This window comes from Gorilla gorilla, chromosome 3 (assembly GCF_029281585.2).
Source record: "Gorilla gorilla gorilla isolate KB3781 chromosome 3, NHGRI_mGorGor1-v2.1_pri, whole genome shotgun sequence".
NCBI classification, from domain to species: Eukaryota; Metazoa; Chordata; class Mammalia; order Primates; family Hominidae; genus Gorilla; species Gorilla gorilla.
This window is the reverse complement of record NC_073227.2, coordinates 93369772-93391311: the sequence shown is the minus strand read 5'-3', so window position 1 is coordinate 93391311 and position 21540 is coordinate 93369772. Positions and strand designations below refer to the sequence as shown.

General features: G+C 35.2%; 1 protein-coding gene across 6 annotated transcripts in view; it reads left to right on the top strand.

The window, feature by feature from the left end:
- ANKRD17 (ankyrin repeat domain 17) overlaps nucleotides 1-21540 on the top strand; it is a 187773-nt gene that overhangs the window by 101902 nt on the left and 64331 nt on the right. For 5 of the 6 annotated variants that reach the window (XM_031009950.3, XM_055385086.2, XM_031009948.3 and 2 more), the window contains 12 exons: nucleotides 4772-4919; nucleotides 5166-5313; nucleotides 6521-6754; nucleotides 9108-9202; nucleotides 11592-11829; nucleotides 13206-13397; nucleotides 13759-13868; nucleotides 15795-15882; nucleotides 17855-17982; nucleotides 18237-18380; nucleotides 18780-18882; nucleotides 20343-21095. In XM_031009950.3, coding sequence (XP_030865810.1) covers nucleotides 4772-4919; nucleotides 5166-5313; nucleotides 6521-6754; nucleotides 9108-9202; nucleotides 11592-11829; nucleotides 13206-13397; nucleotides 13759-13868; nucleotides 15795-15882; nucleotides 17855-17982; nucleotides 18237-18380; nucleotides 18780-18882; nucleotides 20343-21095 — 2381 coding nt within the window. The remainder of the gene's footprint in view (nucleotides 1-4771; nucleotides 4920-5165; nucleotides 5314-6520; nucleotides 6755-9107; nucleotides 9203-11591; nucleotides 11830-13205; nucleotides 13398-13758; nucleotides 13869-15794; nucleotides 15883-17854; nucleotides 17983-18236; nucleotides 18381-18779; nucleotides 18883-20342; nucleotides 21096-21540) is intronic. The other variant, XM_031009951.3, reaches the window with a different exon arrangement.

Genomic DNA, 21540 nt, shown 5'->3' with positions numbered 1-21540 from the left:
ATGGCCTAGTCAATATGTTATAAAAGACTTTTTGCTTGTTTAGATTTTTTTTAAGAATGTATTGGTGACAAAGAAGTAAATGTTTTACAATTAGGCCATTTTACAGTTCATTTGCATAGTTCTGACCATTTTAAAGAGTAAGGCTTTTTATTTATTTATTTGCTTTCTGAAGTCTTAAAAGAAGTTATAGATCTAGTTCCTATAACTTGAATGTGAGTCCAGGGACTTTATTGTTTTATATCCTATAATTCCTTGTATATAGATAGCACTTTACAGTTAGTAAGGACTCGGTAAATGTTTTGTGACATGGCATTTTAAGCTGTTCTGATGATGTTATCCAATAAAAATGACACCATCTCATATATAAGCACAATTATGGATGTATATTGAAAAGAAGCCAGGCACGGTGGCTCACGCCTGTAATCTCAGCACTTTGGAGGCTGAGGCGGGCGGATCACCTGAGGTCAGGAGTTCGAGACCAGCCTGAGCAACATGGAGAAACCCTGTCTCTACTAAGAACACAAAAATTAGCCGGGTGTGGTGGCACATGCCTGCAATCCCCGCTACTCCGGAGGCTGAGGCGGGAGAATCGCTTGAACCTGGGAGGCAGAGGTTGCAGTGAGCCGAGATTGCGCCATTGCACTTTAGCCTGGGCAACAAGAGCGAAACTCCATCTCAAAAAAAAAAAAAAAAAAAAGTGATAAGAAAAAATGGATAGATACTTCAAGGAAGCAACTAGAAAAGAATCATTAATACATGTTACCATTTTCAGCCCTTGGTGGCTTCTTTTTGCCTCCTCTAATAAAATGAAGCCATTTTATTTATTTTAGCAATTGCCTTAAAACAATTGAGAACATCTGAATATTCTATTTGGGTTTAGAGAGTAAATTATAGCATTTAAGAATTCTTTGTTGTCTAATGGTGTTTTCATACAACATTTTTAAGAGCATAAAAGAGAGGTTAGATAGTATTAACAAGGTCATAAATTTGCTGTTTCTCTTGGCTCTTTATTAGTGTTCATTCATCTAGATTTTTGTGTTTGTATTAACTTGCTTTACCATTCTTCTCATAGGTTGACTCCCTTCTTTAGTTAACCTCGTTTTCTATTCCATAGTAAATGTTCAGTTTTACTAGCCTAAAATATCATTGGTAATCTCCAAATATTTTTTAATATGGTGCCTACTAAGATTGGCAAGAGAAAGAATTAAAACACCTTGAAGGGTATACTAAAACCAGTTCAAGCAGGAAATAGAATAGAAAAATAAAAAATCACAGGTGATTTTGCATTGAAAATACTGGAATTTAACAGCAAAAAAAAATAGAACATATTTGTGAGAATTATATTTATTCAACAAAGTTTGAGAAAGATGGTGGACTTAAGTGCAGTGAGTACTATGTGCCACATTTTTATATTAGTTAAGGACAGTGCCATGTGCCAGGCTTAATATGCCCTTCGCCCACAAGTTCTTAAGTTCAGCTGTTGCTAGAGTAGATCCTGTAAGGTTGTTTTAAAGCTGGTATACACACATGGAAATTGAATGAAAAATTCAAATGATAATGTAGATTAGGGTATATGCATAAAGAAGTGAAAGAGACAGAGAGAGACTACTTTGAAAGAGAGAAAAGGTATGCTCTTATACAGGAAATGTCTTATGGGAAGGATTTGTTCTAAACATGCTTAAAAATGATAGCATTGAGTCTAGGGACTGTCAGTGTCCTGTGAAATGGGAAATCAGAAGAGATGTTTAAAAGACAAATTTATTTAGTACTGGTTGAGACTTTCACTTTTGGTAAGGGGACAATACAATTAACATGTAAATAAAATATATAGTATGGCACATAATAATATAATAACTATGGGAAAAATTGAAAGGGAAGTGCTAAGACAGTGTTTGGGTTGGAGGTCATCTTGGTTCATTTTCTGTTGCGTGTAACAGGATTCCTGAAACTGGGCAAGAAAAGGAATTTATTTCTTACAATTATGGAAGCTGAGAAGTCCATGGTCAAGGGGCTGCATCTGGTGAGAGCCTTCTTGCTGGCAGGGACTCTGTGCAGAGTCCTGAGGCAGCACAGGCCATCACATGGCAAGTAGGCTAAGTGTGCTAGTTCAGGTTTCTCTTCCTTTTATAAAGCCTACCCAGTCTCACTCCATGATAAGTAATAATTCATTTACCCATTAATCCATTAATTCATGAATGGATTAACCGATTCATGAAGACAAAGCCCCCATGACTCAGTCACCTCTTAAAGGCCTTACCTATCAGTATTGCCACATTTGGGGTTAAATTTCACATGAGTTTTGGAGAGGACAAATATGCAAACCATAGCAGAGGTCATATTACATTTTTTAATAGCATGGTCAGAGAAGTCCTCACTTAAAATGATGGCTTTCTAGGAAAGACCTGAAATAGGGAAGGGAGTGAGCCATGTCTGAGAGAGGAGCTGTCTTGGCACAGGAACAGCAAATGCAAATATTTGGAGGTTGGAGCTTATTTAGCATATTTGATGAACAGCAAGAAGACCAATGTGGCCAAAGTGGAAGGAATAAGGGTGAGAGGGTAGGAGATAAAGCCAGAGAAGTAAAAGGGAAGAGGAATATGGTATCCTGCCACTAGGCAGATCTTGTAAGGATTTCAGCTTTTACTGTGAGTGAGATTATAGGCCAGTGGAGGGTTCTGAGTAGAGGAATGACATGTTCTACTTTTCTTTCTTTCTTTCTCTCTCTCTCTTTCTCTCTCTCTCTCTTTCTTTCTTTCTTTCTTTTTCTTTCTTTTTCTCCCTTTCTTTCTTTTTCTTCCTTTCTTTCTTTCTCCTTCTTTCTTTCTTTCCTTCTTTCCTTCCTTTCTTTCTTTCGAGATGGAGTCTCACTCTGTCACCCAGGCTGGAGTGCAGTGGTGTGATCCCGGCTCACTGCAACCTCCACCTCCTGGGTTCAAGTGATTCTCCTGCCTCAGCCTCCCGAGTAGCTGGGACTATAGGCCACGCTGCCATGCCCGGCTAATTTTTTTTGTATTTTTAGTAGAGACAGGGTTTCACCGTGTTAGCTAGGATGGTCTCGATCTCCTGACCTCGTGATCCGCCCGCCTCGGCCTCCCAAAGTGCTGGGATTACAGGCGTGAGCCACTGTGCCCGGCCGACATGTTCTACTTTTCTTTAAAAAAGATCTCTCTCGTTGCCTTGTTGAAAAGAGCCTGAAGGAGAGCAAGTAGTGTGAAGGCAAGGAGACTGGTTAGGAGGCTTTGCCATATCTGAGGCAAAGATGTTGGTCTTAAATCTGGGTGATGGTAATAACAGGGCTATAGAAAAGTGATTATCTGTAGGTGCCTTTAGTATCTGAAATGAAAGGGCCATATTTTAAGAGGATAATAAAATAATTGAGTTATATTTGAAATAAAAAGAATATTAATAGCCCTGGATTTAGTTTTAGGATTATTTTATACGAAAGTGAGAATCTTTAGAAATGTCTACAATTGGAATTGTTTTGGGAAGTTTATGGGGCATACACTTTTCTCTCAGTTTAATTTTTTGTTACTCCACTTTTTCCACTCTCATTTTGCTTGAGTTCAGCTTTTTCTTTGCCTGGATTTGAAACTTCCCCCCAAATTTGATTGTATAAGTAAATACTTTCAAAACCAAAACCAAAAAAGGCTCATCAGTTATTCATTTATTAATATTACATTCTCCCATCTTTTCCGTCTGATTTCCCTCTACTTGGTGGAAGGACTCACATAGATCTTTATAATTAGTAGAAGTTTTGCGCATTTTATACTTTTTAATTAAATTTTATAAAAAATTTTCTACTGACCAAAGAAGTAGAATTATGACCTGTTATTTGTATGTGATTTCTATAAACTTTTATGTTTTAAAATTTTATGTTCTTTCTCCACTTACCAGTAAATTAGACTTTATCCTTCAGTTGCATAACTGAAAACATTTTGGAATATTGATAATTTTAATTCAGTGCCATTAATATGTAGATTGTAAAAAACTCAATGAATTCAATCATTTTTGCCTTTTTGTTATGAGTCATATTGAAATAATCATCCTTGTTGAGCACTAATGTTAGCATTAGTCTGTTCTCACTCTGCTATAAAGAACTACCTGAGACTGGATAATTTATGAAGAAAAGAGGTTTAATTGACTCACAGTTCCACAGGCTGTACAGGAAGCATAGCGAGGAGGTCTCAGAAAACTTACAATCATGGTGGAAGGCAAAGGGGAAGCAAGCATGTCTTACCATGGCACAGCAGGAGAGAGAGGGGAAGCAAGCATGTCTTACCATGGCGCAGCAGGAGAGAGAGAGAGAGAGCAAAGTGGGTAGTGCTACACACTTTTAAACAAACAGATATCATGAGAACTCACTCATTATCATGAGAACAGCAAGGGGGAAATCCGCCCCCATGATCTAATCATCTCCCACCAGGTCCCTCCCCCAACACCGGTGATTACAATTAAACATGAGATTTGGGTGGGGACACAGAGCCAAACCATATTAACTGTCAAGATTTGACATAAAAATCCAATACTCTGGCTGGGTGTGGTTGTTCACATCTGTAATCCTAGTGCTTTGAGAGTCTGAAGCAGGAGGATTGCTTGAGGCCAGGAGTTTAAGGCTGCAGTGAGCTGATTGCATCACTGTACCCCCTCCTGGGTGACAGAGCAAGACTCCGTTTCTAAACAACAAAAAACAAAACAATCAAAAACAATATTTATGCTGTGCAGTTTTTTAATATTCTTATATTCTGGTATTGTGATATTCTTTCCGTAATAGCCGCAGTTTGGCAGAAGCCTGTTCAGAAGGAGATGTAAATGCTGTGCGAAAGTTACTCATTGAAGGGCGAAGTGTAAATGAACACACAGAGGAAGGGGAGAGCCTCCTTTGTTTAGCTTGTTCTGCTGGATACTATGAGCTTGCACAGGTTCGTATTATCAAAATAAAGCTTATTTGTTGTTTTTTTAAAAACTGGCTTGCTTACTAAGGAAATAATAAAATAAATCCTTCCAACCATTAGGATTATTTCAACAAATAAATAGTTTTGTTAGATAAATTTTGTGTGCTTATAGCTCTTTTACTATGACTAGGTAGACGTTATATAAATACATGTGTTCAAAATTTTTTGACGATAATTTCCTAATATCTTTTTAAACTATTTTTCTCTCATAAGGTTTTGTTGGCAATGCATGCAAATGTGGAAGATAGGGGAATCAAAGGTGACATTACACCTTTAATGGCTGCTGCTAATGGAGGACATGTCAAAATTGTGAAGTTGCTGCTAGCTCATAAAGCAGATGTTAATGCACAGTCTTCAACAGGTCATGCATTTTTTTTTCAGTTTTACTACATAGTAACATCATTTGCTAATAATGATTTTGCATGAAAGTGATGTTTAGTGCCAATTTTTCAGTTCTCTTATTTCTTAGAAGTGCTACATATTCTCACACATCTGTGTATGAGTTTTGAAGTATATAGAATATATTTCGAATGATATTCTTCCTGTTTTGTTTATGAGGGCAATTGGCCTTTTAAGGTTCTTTAAGATAAAAGTAAAGCACTGACCCAGTTAGACGGACCACTGTCTTGGAAATTGAGACGTGTGGGCCGTAGTGCTCAAATCTGTGTTTCCAGTTTTTTAGGAGAGGAATGGGAAGATAGGGAGACCAAACGATTGTGGAACAAAAGGATAGTTCATTGTTTCCTACTGTTACTAAATTGTGGCCCACAGAAAAAATATTGTGAAAACATTGTGTCCTGAAGAAGAGCATAACTTTAGTCTAAAATATGTATTTTTTTCAAATTTGGGCCTAGATAGATTTGTGTAAAAATTCTAAAATTTCATGGAAATATTTTGTGCATTTCCTTCATGCAGATTTTTCAAATTTATTAAATGTTTTTTAAGGTCATGTTCTGATTTGAAGGGATTTTTAGAAATTCTTATTTTACCCAGAAGGTTGATTTTTCTTGTAACATGGGAAATTTTTATCAGCAGAAAAGAATGTTTTAGAAATTATTGAATTCAAATTCACATTTAGAAATTTGAATTTGATCAGTTAACTAGTATTTGAAGTTGTAATGAAAACATATATGATTAAAAGGTAGAGTATAAAGTATGTATATGATGAGTAATTTTAGGTTAGAAACATTAAAATCAAAAAAAAAGCTTGTGAAGCATTTCTCTGATAAACATTAAAACAACTTTTTTCTCATCTTAAGGTAAAACTTAGCTCTGGGGCAGAGTTGCCCAGTTCTTTTACAACTCCCCAGTCTGGATAAGTGTATATGATTTTCCACATGTATTTGACTTTGATTTTAAATGGAAAAGGAGAATAGGGAGTTGATTTCAGAAAGATAAAATGCAGTAGGAAAGGAATTTTATATATAGATATATATTTACATATATGTATATGTAATTTAATATTTATTATGGTTGTCTTCTGTTTCCATTTTCTTAATGTAAATTAGCACTTTAATTTATTTTGGTGTTTTATGTTAATGTCTTTTTATTTTTCCTAATTAAAATAGGCAATACAGCACTTACATATGCTTGTGCTGGAGGCTATGTAGATGTTGTAAAGGTGCTCTTGGAATCTGGTGCTAGTATTGAGGACCATAATGAAAATGGTCATACCCCTCTTATGGAAGCTGGAAGTGCTGGACACGTGGAAGTAGCCAGATTGCTGCTAGAAAATGGGGCTGGCATTAATACGCATTCTAATGAATTTAAAGAGAGTGCCCTTACCTTAGCTTGTTACAAAGGTACAGTATAAACCTTTCTTAAAACAAAGTTTTTAAATATGTGAAATTATAATTATTTTATGTAATCTTGTTTCTAAGTTAAAAAATAAAACGATAGTATATAGTATGTAATTAAAGGTTAAATAAGTGTTTGCAGTGTTGCAGTTTGTTTACTATTTAAATTTTTAAAATATAGATTTAACTATAAATATTGTCACTGAAAAATGAGTATTAATTGATCTAATTGTTTTATCAGAAACAATTCTTTTAATATGAACTGTATAATAGCTTTGCATGTTGGGAAGATTTTGCTTGGTATGAAGGGGTACATGGTATTTTAAATGATGTCAATGAACCTGAAAATATTGATAGTACAGAAAATGCCCTCCTTTGGCAGACCGGACAATTGCCTGGAAAGATGTTTGGTCTGTAGATAATTAATGTTCTATATTCTAGATTGTTAAAACACAGCCACAGAGCTGAACATTTTTTAGACTCCACATGTATGACAGATAAATGGCTGTAAAGTAAGGTGTTTTACTTTTTAAGAAAGTAAATTAAGAAAATTTTTTATTAAGGAAGTTTTTTATTAAAAAAAAGTCATACAATTTTGTGTTTAGCCACTCATTTCTGTGTTTTATGTCATCTGTCTATATAGTTGTCCCATATTATTTACGTCATAAATTCTTGACCCCTAGGCATCAAGAAAAAGCTTTTGCAAAACCTAGTAAAAAATTTAAGGAGGCACTCATTCTCAGTGACTAACCTTTCACTTGCACAAGCTTACATGTGAGTGGCTCCTTAAATTTTGCACCCTGCACTTTGATTTCCTCACCCTAGTTCTGGCCCTGGTGTTGTTTTGTTCTATATAAGAGTAGCCAAGGTTGTGTGATGCCTTTTGGAATAATTTCATTTATAAACATGAAAATAATCCTTATATATTTGGATTAACAGACTAAAATTTAACTTAAATTTGAAAAATATGGTTTATTTATAAAGTGCTTTTGATTATCTGATGTTAATAGATTTTCAGATAGGGAGCACAGCTGAGGTCCCTTAGTTCCCTTCCCCAATCCTGTTTATAATTAGGCAGAGGCTGATCTTCACTGGGAGGAGAGGAGGTAAGCCTTGGGGTGGGTTGATTGGGTGGCTCTCTCCCGTTCTCACAAATACTTTTGAACCCAGTACTGGCTGCATTTCACTACTGAGTCCCTGCTGGCCAGAGAGCTTTGAGATGGGGCTGCATGTAACTACTCTGCCCTCTCGCCTTTGCTTGTAGCCCCACCCTGCTATCCAAAACGGGGATCTGAGGTTGGGGCTTGCAGGCTTTAATTAGAAGCTGGATAGCAAACTGAGCTGGTGGAGAACATCTCTGCTACTTCCAGATATCCATGGAGCCCCTTCCCTTCCTCTCTTTCTGGTGAGGTTTCGTAGGATATAGACTGACAAGGAGGAGTTAGGGAAGAGAGAGAAGTCAGGCTGAGACTGAGCACTAATGTGGATTTTGGGGAGGGGAGAATGACAGAGAGGAAAAGGGATGGTAGGTAGTTGACAAATATAAGACGCGGCAGATACTACACTTACTTACCGAAGTAAATTTTGTTTAATTGTTTACCTGTGACTCCACTATCTGTCCTTCTCCCGCCTCCCAGTTGAATAAGAATTGATTGTAGCTCATTCCAAATAAAGCTGGAAAAAATTAAATAATTTTTCTATTGTTTTTTGCATAGGATCTGAAGTCTTTTTTAAATTATAATTTATCATCTGCTTTTTAACCACTTGTATCTTTAAATGAACTGAAGCATATGGTTTGTTTGAAACTGCATCAATGTGTGTACATGTTTATATTATAATTAAATATATAAATATAAATTAAATGGTGTGGTTTGAAGAATATTTTTATACATACAGTTCCCAGTTTATAAGCAGGTTTTTCCTAAAATGTTTCTGAGTTAGGTATTGGAACTTTAAATACATTTTCTCACAGAAATAACTTGACTGATCATTATCTCAGGCTACTAGTTCATGAACACTGATTTATTCCGTAGCATATATAACATAACTATATAACATGCCTGGGCTCTTAAAAGGTTGTAGAGGGAACATTTTGGGTGTTGGATTTTAATGGCATCTTTGTTCACCTCTAGCAGGGACTCTAGAAGCAGCAGTTTATAGGGCAGTAGGGTAAGGGGTAGAACAGCAAGATCACTTGTATAATTTGTGTTCTACAGTTGAGGGTGGCTTCTAGTTGACTTTATTATGCTTATAAATTTAATGCTGTAAGTTAAATATAACTTTTCAAAATGTTATAATTTTAAAAAATATTTTGGAATAATAAAATATTTTCAAGTAATCTTGTACACTTTTGGTTTAGGACACTTAGAGATGGTGCGATTTCTTTTGGAAGCAGGCGCGGATCAAGAGCATAAAACAGATGAAATGCACACTGCTCTGATGGAGGCTTGCATGGTAAGATTGGTGAAATATGTCAAATATGTTTATATATTAACCAGGGAGAGACAGAGTAGTATACAATGAATGCCTTTCCAATGGGTGCTATGATTCTGTTTGTCAGAAAGAACCTTATTGAATCAGTTGTACAACATTAACTTCTATTAAAGTTACTTTCTGAAGCTTTACAATGCTACCTGCATTTTCTTAGTCTCATATAACTATACCAAAGTCACTCTTGTAAAGATTGGTTGAGGATATGAAATAGGAAAATACGGCCAGGCATGGTGGCTTATGACTGTAATCTCAGCATTTTGGGAGACCAAGGTGGGAGGATTGGATTAACAAATTAAAATGGATGCCAGCAGTTCAAGACCAGCCTGGCCAACATACCAAGACCCCCTCTCTATTTAAAAAAATGTTAAAAAAAGAAAAAAGGAAATATAATTCAGAGTATGTACATTATTAATAAGCATAACATACCTCAAACCAATAAATTGACTAAACAAAAATTTAAAAGTAGAGCCTAATTTATGTTACGTAATTTCCCCTCTCTCGAGGTCTTTTCTGAGCCCTAGATTGTCTTTTGAAGAGCTGAATTTTAGAGTTTGTATTCGGGAATGGCTCATAACAGTACTCTTAAACCTTTGTATCTTTGTTTATTTATGACACAGAAATGGGCCAAAATATCATAGAAAAATTTATGAGGAGAACATGCCAGCGGTAGAAAGGGCCCCCAAAGAATCTGAAGTTTCTTGTCTCATCTTCCCTTCAGAGAGTAATTATTGAAAGGATGTTAAATTTTATTTACTATTTTTTAAAATATGAGGTAGCCATTTAAGACTTGAGTTATCTGTTGTTTTCCTTATTGCCATCTTAGTGTTTGCTTTAGCAAATTATTTTTTTTTAACAAATAAAAGTTTTTCTAAGCTTTTGAGTTCTTCATCTGTAAAATGAGGAAAATATCTTTCTCCGGAGTTGTGAGGATTAAATGAGATAATGGGCATAAAACACATTAATAGTATTAACAGTAACAGTTTTAAAAGTTCCCCATGATAAGGAAATTTAAACATTCTTGCCACCCCCTACTGAGGAAATGGCCTGTGTGTAGATTAAGAAATTAAAATGGAATAATCTGTAGGTCTAGCCAACATGCACTGGAAATAAATATTATAAGTGAAAGATACTAGTAGGGGCCAGACATTTGAAAGACTTGCTATAATACTGAGTTTTTAAACTAGGATTTAAAGGAAATGTGGGAGTTCACTATCGAGGAAGAAGATTCGGCACTGAAGAAATAGCAAAGTAATCAAACTAATAAGACATTAGAGTCTTCTCTACAAATTGAAAAAGAAAAAAAAGTAGTAAGACATTAAAATTGTGTAATGTGACAAGCATAGAGGCAAAAATAGGCATGGCATGTTTGAAAGACTATGTCTAGGAGATAACATATAGATGGAGAAAAATTATTGAAGGACAAAAAGAAGGGAAAAGAGGGCCTTGAAGTTGCCAGTAATTAGGAAAGCAGTGGGAAAAATTGACCAGAAGACAGACTATAGAATTTTCTTTTCTTTTTTTATTCATTTTTGAGACAGGGTCTCACTCTGTTCCCAGGCTGGAGTGCAGTGGCATGATCATGGCTCACTACAGCCTCAACTTCCTGAGCTCAAATGATCCTCCCTCCTCAGCCTCTCGAGTAGCTGGGACGAAGTGCACACCACCACGCCTGGCTAATTTTTGTATTTTTTGTAGAAATGGGATCTCACCATTTTGCCCAGGCCTGGCTCAAACTCCTGGGCTCAAGCAATCCTCTCTCCTCAGCCACCCAAAGTCCTGAGATTACAGGCGTGAGCCACCACACCTGGCCCTTTTCTTAATTTCACTGGTACTTGGGCGATGAACAATATAGAAAGTACCATGTACGCATTGTGTTCCCCTAACACAGCATGTATCCTTCCCCGACTTCTCCAAAAAGGGTTCCATTTTTTTCTAACTAATCAAAAGTTTGCTTATCCTTAAAGATTCTTATGAAAATTCTTCTTTTCCTCTCTAAACTTTATCCTTTTAGCATTTAAGTTTGTACCATGTAGTGTTGATGTTATCTGGTCTCACTATAGTCTCTTATTTCACATACTTACTGTTTTTTTTTTCTAATGGTTAATAAGCTTCTTGATTGAAGGTATCATGTTTCTACTTATTTTATATTTTCAATCTCTATTTCCCTCTTCTATGTTAACAGAATATAGGCAGTGCATAATAAATACTGATTTACTCAACTGTTAAATGTAGCTCTATTCCTTTTTGAGTGGAGATAGATAAACTTCATTGTATAGTAATTGAGAAGTCCACATTTTTCAAGATTTTTTTAATGGTGCTGATTTAATTTTTTAAATTGTATTATCATTAGGATGGCCATGTTGAAGTAGCTAGGTTACTTCTTGACAGCGGTGCCCAAGTGAACATGCCTGCTGATTCATTTGAGTCACCATTAACTTTGGCTGCATGTGGTGGGCATGTGGAACTTGCGGCTTTACTTATTGAAAGAGGAGCTAGCCTGGAAGAGGTCAATGATGAAGGTTATACACCATTGATGGAAGCAGCTCGAGAAGGACATGAAGAAATGGTGGCATTACTTCTTGGTCAAGGTAACCATATCTATCAAGACACTAAAGTATAAATGTGTAAAACCTAAGAGTATAATTTTATAAAATTGGATTTTAGTATTTCACCTTTCTAGTAGAGTTGCAATGAGCTATTACACAAACCAGTGATAAAGTATTTATTGTGAAAATGGCTCCCATACTGTGTTAAAACAAAATCAAAGAAACTTCTTTCATATAGAGCTTTCAGAGACATCATGTGCTATATGTGAACGAAAAACAGAACTGGTGTTGGCAAGGCTTGTGAGTTAAATAGGGGAATATAAGAGCCAACATTTCTAAAGGTAATAAATCAAGAGAATGTATTCCTTTGGGGGCAGAATACCTACTAATAAATATTTAATAGATCTGATGTTTTAAAAAACAGTATGGGAAACCACGCAGTAAAGACTAACTTGATGAGAGTGCAAGAATGCACACATATTAGAAGCTGCCAAGGGGCTCAGCACATAAACTTCTTTTTTGGGAAAAGTGAAACAATTACTTCAATATGTTAAGATATCTTCAGTTTAGAAGTAATCTCCCATCTCTGTAGTGTGATTTTATTTTTCTTTCAGTAGTAAAGTTTTTGTCTGGGCAAATTTAAGAGGAATGACACTTTTAAAAAAACTTTCGTTTTTATTTAGAAGTAATGTTGACTATGATTTTTAAAGCATAGGTTTTGGAGCAGACTTCTTAGGTTGAATCATAACTCCACTGCTTGCCAATTTTGTAACTTTAGGCAAGTTTCTAACCTTCTGTGCCTCAGTTTTCTCGTGTAGGGTTGTTGTGACAGTTAATACGTGTGTATAAAGCTAATAGAACAGTGCTTGTCATGTAGTGCCTGTTAAGTGCTAGCTATAGTGATGGTGGTAGTATTGATGACAATAATGTTGTGACCTTGTATAAGTTAAATAACCTCAGTTTCCTTAGCTGTAAAATGGAACTAATAATAATAATAATAATAATACCTAAATAAGTTGTAAAATGCTTTGATATTGCCTGGGAAATAGAGCTTATTGAATGTTAAGATTTTTATTATCATCATCATCATCATTATCACCAGTATCTTTATCATTTTTGAATCACTATAATGAGAGGATGTAGCTTATTTTTTTGAGTTCTTTTATCACCTGACTTGTACCTTCTGGCTGAGTAAATATTACTCCAGCTGTGGTACATCAAATCTGGATGTGATTTTAATAGTTTTATTTACTTTTATTTTTAACTGCCTTAGGAGTTAGGAGAGAGGCACTTTCTTATTTATTATAGTAATATAAATGTTCATTTTAAAGATTCAGTTTATTAAGAAACAATCATGTTTTTCATATCTTTGGAATAAATTAATGACTTTCTTTAAATAATTAGAATCTTTATTTTAGGAGCAAATATCAATGCACAGACAGAAGAAACTCAAGAAACTGCCTTGACTCTGGCTTGCTGTGGAGGCTTTCTGGAAGTGGCAGACTTTCTAATTAAGGCAGGAGCCGATATAGAACTAGGGTGTTCTACCCCTTTAATGGAAGCTGCTCAAGAGGGTCATTTGGAGTTAGTTAAATACTTATTAGCTGCAGGTAGGCATTTTTGCATTTGGGAGAAGTTTTTTACATGATTTAAGTAAAAATGTCATAATGCAAATATTTTTACGATGCTATGATACACTGAATGTGTGAGTTTAAAAAAAGTGTGATATACCTTTGTATGTATTCTGAACAGTTTACCTTACTGCTGTTTGAAGTATCTGCAGCTTTAATTTCAACCAGTTTTGTTTGTAATTTTTTTAATGCCTACAATATTCTCTGTTTCTAGAAATGAGTAAAGTTTGAATTTGTTTAACTTGAGGAGGTATGACTTATCTAGAAGTTTTTATTTTCGTCATATATGTCTTATGGCTCCTTTATTAAGTCTATGTATTATTTGTTGACACTACTACAGGAGCTAACGTTCATGCAACAACAGCAACAGGGGATACAGCACTAACATATGCCTGTGAAAATGGTCATACTGATGTAGCAGATGTCTTACTTCAGGCAGGCGCAGATCTGGTAAGCTATGTTACTTTTTAAATCTTAATATTTAACAATAAGAAATTAATTTTAAATTATGGAGAGTCTAGACAAAAGGTATTTCTTTACCTTCAGTTTTACTGGGTTTTTTAATTTTTATTTTTTTGCCATTCTTTCTCTCACTTAGTCACATTTTTTTCCACACTGTTTAGTGTCCATCCTTAATAGGGTTATTCACTGCATTATCCCTCATTTTCCATAGAAAAAGGAAATTTTTGTGTTACAAATATTAATGCAGACTGGTTTTCCCTTAGGTATTAACTATTTTTAGAAGCTTTTCTGATTTGATATAAAAAGGCAAATGTGGCTTAGAGGAATTTCAGTATTGCTTAGGAAATAAATTATGCCTACAATATTCAGAACATTATTAAATAATAAAAGAGTTTAAAACATAAATAATAAACTTTTCCCTCAAGTACTTTATAATTTCAGAAAAAATAATAGGTGACAAATACTGAGGTTATTATAAGAGATGTTGTAGTGAAAATGCAGAGTAAAGAAGATCAGAAGGTAAAGCAGTCATCTGATGTATTATTTTGGGGATGGCTAAAGTTTAGAAAGATAGATATGGCAGTGTTGTGGCTAAAGAGATATTTCAATTGGAAAAAATGTTATGAGTGAAGCCTGAGGGGTAAGAAAGCATGAAGCAACTGTGTGTGGGTAGAATAGGTGGTCTTCCAGTCTAGCCTGCAGGGTAAAAGGAATAAGACATCCAAAGGCCAATTTTAGTTAAAATGTAAGCACCCATATGTTTATGGCCCCGAGATTCTAAGATTAATAAGCAACTGTGCTCTTTCCTTCACAGTTTATGACAAATTCATGTGCAGGCAGCAACAAGCCCCCCCTTCAGTAATTAATTTTATAAACTTAATAACTTATAATTTAATCTTTCTTTTGTCATTTATGAGAAGAGAATGTTGAATTAGATTATTGCTGGGGCCACTTAGTGTTAGCACTAAGTCTAACAAGGGAGACATAAGCACACAACTAACTAGAATAGAACGTATATAATAAGTGCTTCGAGCTTGTTAGACTTAGAGCTTCTTCAGTGTAAGAACTGTATTCCTAGTGTTTGCCACAATGGCTCTGAAACATACAGCAGTGAAATCTTTAGTACTTGGTTAGTTGATGGCAATTAGAAAAACCTAGGATATGGCTTAAGAGAAAAATCAGAAATTGTTCATCGTGAAGGCTTTTTAAAAAAAGAAATAAAAAATGCCATACAAAAGATACTTTTTCTCAAATCTTTATTTTTTTAAGATTGAAAATTTCACCAGTAGTGTTCTTGATTACTTAGTAATCATAAGTATGCAGTAGAGTCTCCATCCTTTTGGGACCCAAAAAGCTCTTGTAACATCTTAGAGTTGATGGTTTTAGAAAAGTTTGTTATCATTTTTGTATAAGGGAAACTAGAGATAATAGGAAGTCTGTAAAGAGATGGTAATGATGTACTTACTGAAATTCATAGAGATGGGATACACTCATAAGAGGAAAATAACTTGGAGTGGATGAGGATAATGCTCATTATACTGATTGTTCGGAGAAGGCCATGCTAGAGTACCATACATGCATATTCAGGTACCGCAATTCATTGTGTAGAGAGAAGGACAAATTACTCAGATGTGTTTAGATGAGGGCATCATGATCACGTGACTATAACTTCAAATTTAAAATTATTTCCAGTGCTCACTTTGGCAGCACATATACTAAAATTATTTCCATAGAACATGTTTATGATTTGAGATTTTTAAATTTAAAAGTATATTTCTTAATTTGCTTCAAAGCATTATATTTAAATATTTAGATTCAGAAATCAGTCCAATTATTTTCCTTTTGATTTCCATGAAAAAGAATACTTGTTCACTGGCAATTAAATGTCAAGTCTTTTTTTTTTTTTTTAAACAGGAACATGAATCTGAAGGTGGAAGAACTCCTTTAATGAAAGCTGCAAGAGCTGGTCATGTTTGTACTGTTCAGTTCTTAATTAGTAAAGGTAGGTTTGTATAAAACAGTTGTCTTTTTTTTGAAAGGTATCTACCCCTGCCTTCATTTAGAGATTTAAGGGTAAAGGTCTTTTGAAGGCAAGAGGGTATCATATGAGGAGGGATGCTACTGACATTTAATGATTGAGTGGATAGTTGATAAACATCCTGCCATGCACAGACCAGCTTCAAACTAGAAATAATTGTCATACCAAGTAGCACACTTGTTGTGAAACATGTAAAGGAAAGGGAAATTTCTCTGTGTAAAAACTGAGGATTTAGGTAACAAACTCTGCTGTGTTCATGTACTATAGCATTTTCTTGAAACCTGGAATTTTATGATGTTTCTGCCACTAAAAAAGTTTGTGGCAAGTAACATTTCTACTATTTCCCTGCTTCTGTGTTTCCTTTTTTATAAAATACAGGGAGCTGGTTATAAATATAGTACAAAAAATGTTCACAATAGAAATGTGACAAATATAGCAAATTGCATGAGGATTTTCATTCATGATCAGAAATTTTAGTTTGAATACCAAAGACCTTAATGGCCAAATAAAATAAAAGGGAGTATATTATTACTTTCTTTAAATTGTTTCTTATGTGCTTACTAGGAAAGTTCTAGTTGAGACAGTTTTCAATTCAGAGTTCATCATATTCTTAAGTATAAGAGATTACAGATTTTACTTTTGATTCTGCATTGATAAAAGAAAGAGGAAGCCAGATGTGGTGGCTCACCCTTGTAATCTCAGCTCTTTGGGACCTCGAGTCAGGAGGGTCCTTTCAGTCTTGTAGTTCAAGACTAGCTTGGACAACACAGTGAGATTCTGTCTCTACAAAAAATTAAAAAATTAGCTGGGCATGGTGGCTTGCACCTGTAGTGCCAGCTAGTTAGGAGGCTGAGGTAGGAGAAGCACTCGGGCTCAGGAGTTCAAGATTATAGTGAGCTATGATTGTGCCACTGCACTCCAGCCAGGGTGACAGAGTGAGAACCTGTCTCAAAACAAAAAAAAGATGTAGGCCATATACAATTTTAAAAGGCAATAATATACCATTTTCTTCACATTATGATAATAGTAACGAAATCTCAAGTTTATAATTGTTTATAGGTAAAGAAAATTTGAAATAACTTACTGGTGAAATTACTTTCAGCATTTTCACATGCACTGGTGATAAGCTTTAGAATACTGTTATGAATATATAGCATTATGTACATAATCGCTGTCCCCTCTCATTGGTTAATTTTAATGAGTTTGATTTCACTTTCTTTCTGCTGTTTTATTTCCATTTCCCACATTACCTAGCACAGTAATCTAAATTAGGGATAGAGGTCAGGTGCAATGGCTCATGCCTGTAATTTCAGCATTTTGGGAGGCCAAGGCGGGAGGATCACTTGAGCCTAGGAGTTTGAGACTAGCCTAGGTAACATGCATGGCAAGACCCCATTTCTACGAAAACAACAAACGAATAAATTAGGGACACATTCCTATTTGGGAATAGGGGTGAATTATCTATTTTCCTTGTCAGGAATTTACTAATGGGAAAAAAAATGGTACTATTCTTTCTATTTAGCGTTTATTCTCTACATAAAGCCCATAGAGGGCAGTATAGTTTATTTTTATTCAGTCATATTTTCTACTGAAGAACTTAAAATACAAATAAAACTTCATGTTTTACTTTTAATACAGTTATTAGGAGTAATGGGTACTTTGGTATCTTTTACTGGTGCATACTGAAACCTTTTCAAATTATATCGTGTTTGTCTGGGATTTATTTACTTTAGAATAATCCAAGATGGGAGAGGAGAATTAATGTAGGATATTTGTGAAATGAGATTGGCCTTGTGTTTATAATCATTAAAGCTCGGTAATGGGTATGTGGAGCCTCATAATACTATTTTCTCTACTCTTCATGATTTTTAAATTTACCATAATTTTAAGAAAAACCATTCTACTAATATGATTTTCCATGCCTTTTCTGTTTTAGGAGCGAATGTGAATAGAACCACAGCTAATAATGACCATACTGTACTGTCCCTGGCTTGTGCAGGGGGTCATCTGGCAGTGGTGGAACTACTTTTGGCTCATGGGGCAGATCCTACTCACCGTTTGAAAGTATGTAACTCAAATGTTTGTGCAGAATTGTGAATTAGTATTTCTCTCTTGGTCATTGTTACAACATATCATGTACAAGTTCCATTCATAATGGCATTCTAAGTGTAAATTTTCTCCTTTTTCACTTGAAGTGGTCTTTACCAAACCTATGATTTTAATGCGTCTGGGACCTGTTGGCTTTATCTTCCTAAGTGATTCTGTAAACTAACTTATTTTTCTTCACTTTTTTTCCCCTTCCATATTCACTCTTTTAGGATGGCTCAACTATGTTGATAGAAGCAGCAAAAGGTGGCCATACAAGTGTTGTTTGCTATCTCTTGGATTATCCTAATAACTTGCTTTCAGCCCCTCCACCAGATGTCACTCAGTTAACTCCCCCATCCCACGATTTAAATAGGGTAAGATTTTAAAAATTAAAGCATTTTATGGTATGTCTTCTTTATCCTAATTCTTTCGCTTATAGTTTCTGTTTAAATTAGGGTTTTTTTTTTGTTCTAATATGTAGTTCTGTTTGTAAATATGTACTTGATACAGTTAATGAACATCTGGTACAATATTCAGATCCTAGATGAAATGATTATGCTTTAGCTTTTAAAGGTCACAACTTGAATTCAAAGCCTACTAAAAAATGTCATGGTAAACAATTTGGTGCCAACATATTTTAAGTAAATATGTCATTGTCTAAGATGACATATTAAAAATATTTTCAAAAAATCTCTAATTTATTCTTTATTTAGAGCATATTACTTAATGGATTGTGTAGGACACTAATAGTCACTTAGTGTCCTTTGTCTTAGGCTCCTCGTGTACCAGTTCAAGCACTGCCCATGGTTGTTCCACCTCAGGAGCCTGACAAACCACCTGCCAATGTTGCCACCACTCTTCCCATCAGGAATAAAGGTCAGTTATACTTCTAAAGACTGTTTCTTACTTGGTGTCCAGGTAAAAATAAGATTACCAAAAAATAGCTATTTCTACAAACAAAGAAGTTTACTAAGTTGGCATTATTAAATTTTTTTAACCCATGATAAAAGCATGTTATTGGGAGAAAAAAATAGTTAATAGCACTAATTTGTGCTACAATTAGAAGTTTTAGCATGAGAAATTCAGATGCTCATCTTTGATGCAGTTCTGATTATCCATGATTTCCTTTAATAGTAATTTTTATTCATGTAAAATGTTAAGCTGGGTATAGTTGAGCAATATTTTTATAAATTACTTACTTAAATCTCTGCAGTTATAAAGGCATAAATTAACAAGATGTATCAAATATTAGAAATTTATTTTAGAATGACTGGCTTAATATAGATTTTATATCTGATCTGGGATACCTTTTCTCAACCAATAATTCAGTTACTTGAGATATGCTTGTTTATTTCTCTAGAATTCTGAGGTCCATATTTGACTTGTGTATGTTACACCATGTGTGTTCTTAAGTAATGTCCCCAAACATTTTATACCTACCGGTTTGAATCAGTTTTTCTTTTTAAAAGTTTTACCTGAAGAAACAGTGCAGTTTTTATTTTTTGGTTTTTGGCTACGTATACTCTTTTATGAACAAGAATGCTAAGTATTTTCACCAGCTCTTTTCAGTCACTACTATCAACCTAGAGCCTTGGCACCTTTTTCAGTTGGTATAGCAAACAATTGATTGCTATACCTATAGCCAGATCTGTCTATTCACCTGGCTGTCAGAAGATACAGTGGATGGCATAGTCCAGCATCTTTTCTTCCAGGGAAACTGAATCCCAATTCTCTACTGGCCAGATAGCTGTGTGAATATGTGAATTTATATCTTGCCTCTATTAGTCTTGAAGATGGTAGGCCCCAACAAAGACATATATTTTACTCAGATTTTAATTTCTTGTTACTTCTTAGTGGTTTGGGTACTTTTTGTGTGTATGTGTTGTGTGTTTAAAAGGCACAGACTATGAAATGTGAAAAAACCTGACTTAGAGGTCTGTTTTCTCTTCACCCTAATAATTTAGCATTATTGTTCTGTTCTTATGATGAGTTTTAACATCTTTATGACCATATAAAATATCTACACATAGCCTTAGATGTTACTTTAATTGCACACTTAGATATCACAAACCTGCATTCCTCTATTGTCTAATTTAAGCCATGTGATATTTTTAAGATTCTGAAATTAATTTACAAAGATTTTGCACATAAAATACATACATTTTATATTTGTGAAAAAGAAGGTGGATTTGTTTTTAATTTTTTAACAGTGCATTTTCACCTTTTATGGATATGATTATTTAGTGCATAACTGTTGGCACTAAACCTCCCAACAGTAACTCTGTAATGAGGATGCCATTCATGTGCACTTCTGAGGGGGTTTCTTTTTCACACAGCTGCTTCTAAACAAAAGTCCAGCAGCCATTTGCCAGCAAACAGCCAGGATGTACAGGGTTACATCACCAATCAGTCTCCAGAGAGCATTGTAGAAGAGGCTCAGGGAAAGTTAACAGAACTGGAACAGAGGATAAAAGAAGCCATAGAAAAGAATGCACAGCTGCAGTCCTTGGAACTGGCTCATGCTGACCAACTTACCAAGGAGAAGATCGAGGAGCTCAACAAAACAAGGGAGGAACAAATTCAGAAGAAACAAAAGATTTTGGAGGAACTACAGAAAGTAGAACGAGAGTTACAACTGAAAACTCAGCAGCAGCTAAAAAAGCAGTATCTAGAGGTTAAAGCTCAAAGAATTCAACTTCAGCAACAGCAGCAACAGTCTTGCCAACACCTGGGATTACTAACTCCTGTTGGAGTTGGAGAGCAGCTTTCTGAGGGAGACTATGCACGGTTACAGCAAGTGGATCCTGTTTTACTTAAAGATGAACCCCAGCAGACTGCTGCTCAGATGGGTTTTGCACCAATCCAGCCTCTGGCGATGCCTCAAGCTTTGCCTCTGGCGGCAGGTCCCTTGCCTCCAGGGTCCATCGCAAATCTTACAGAACTGCAAGGAGTGATAGTTGGACAGCCAGTACTGGGCCAAGCACAGTTGGCAGGGCTGGGGCAAGGAATTCTGACAGAAACACAACAAGGGTTAATGGTAGCCAGCCCTGCTCAGACCCTCAATGACACGCTGGATGACATCATGGCAGGTGGGTTTATATTGTTATGAGCAGGTATCAAATATGATTTGCTTAAGGCGAGTAAGAATGTACCCAAATTTTTTGCCGTTACCCAACTTGAGAACTATTTTTGGACTGACTCATGTCTAGCTTTAGAAGTATTAGTTCAATCTCAGAAGTTCTCAGATGGATACAGGTCAAATTAAAGATTAGCTCATTCAGTACAAATGACTGAAGCTTTCTGGCTTAGCTTGGTAGCTTGAGAATCTAGGTTTTTCAGTAGTGGGGTTGATGTTTGATTTTTGTTTTTGTTTTCATTTTTTTCCTTTAAGTTCAGAATACTGAGATTGAATTTTGGCATTTTGCTTCTGTATTCACACCAATAAACTGGGAAATTGATAGAAGTTGAAGTGCAAAACTAGTAGGACACATCAGGAAGCTTATTTATGAACAGAAATACTTTATATCCTAATGG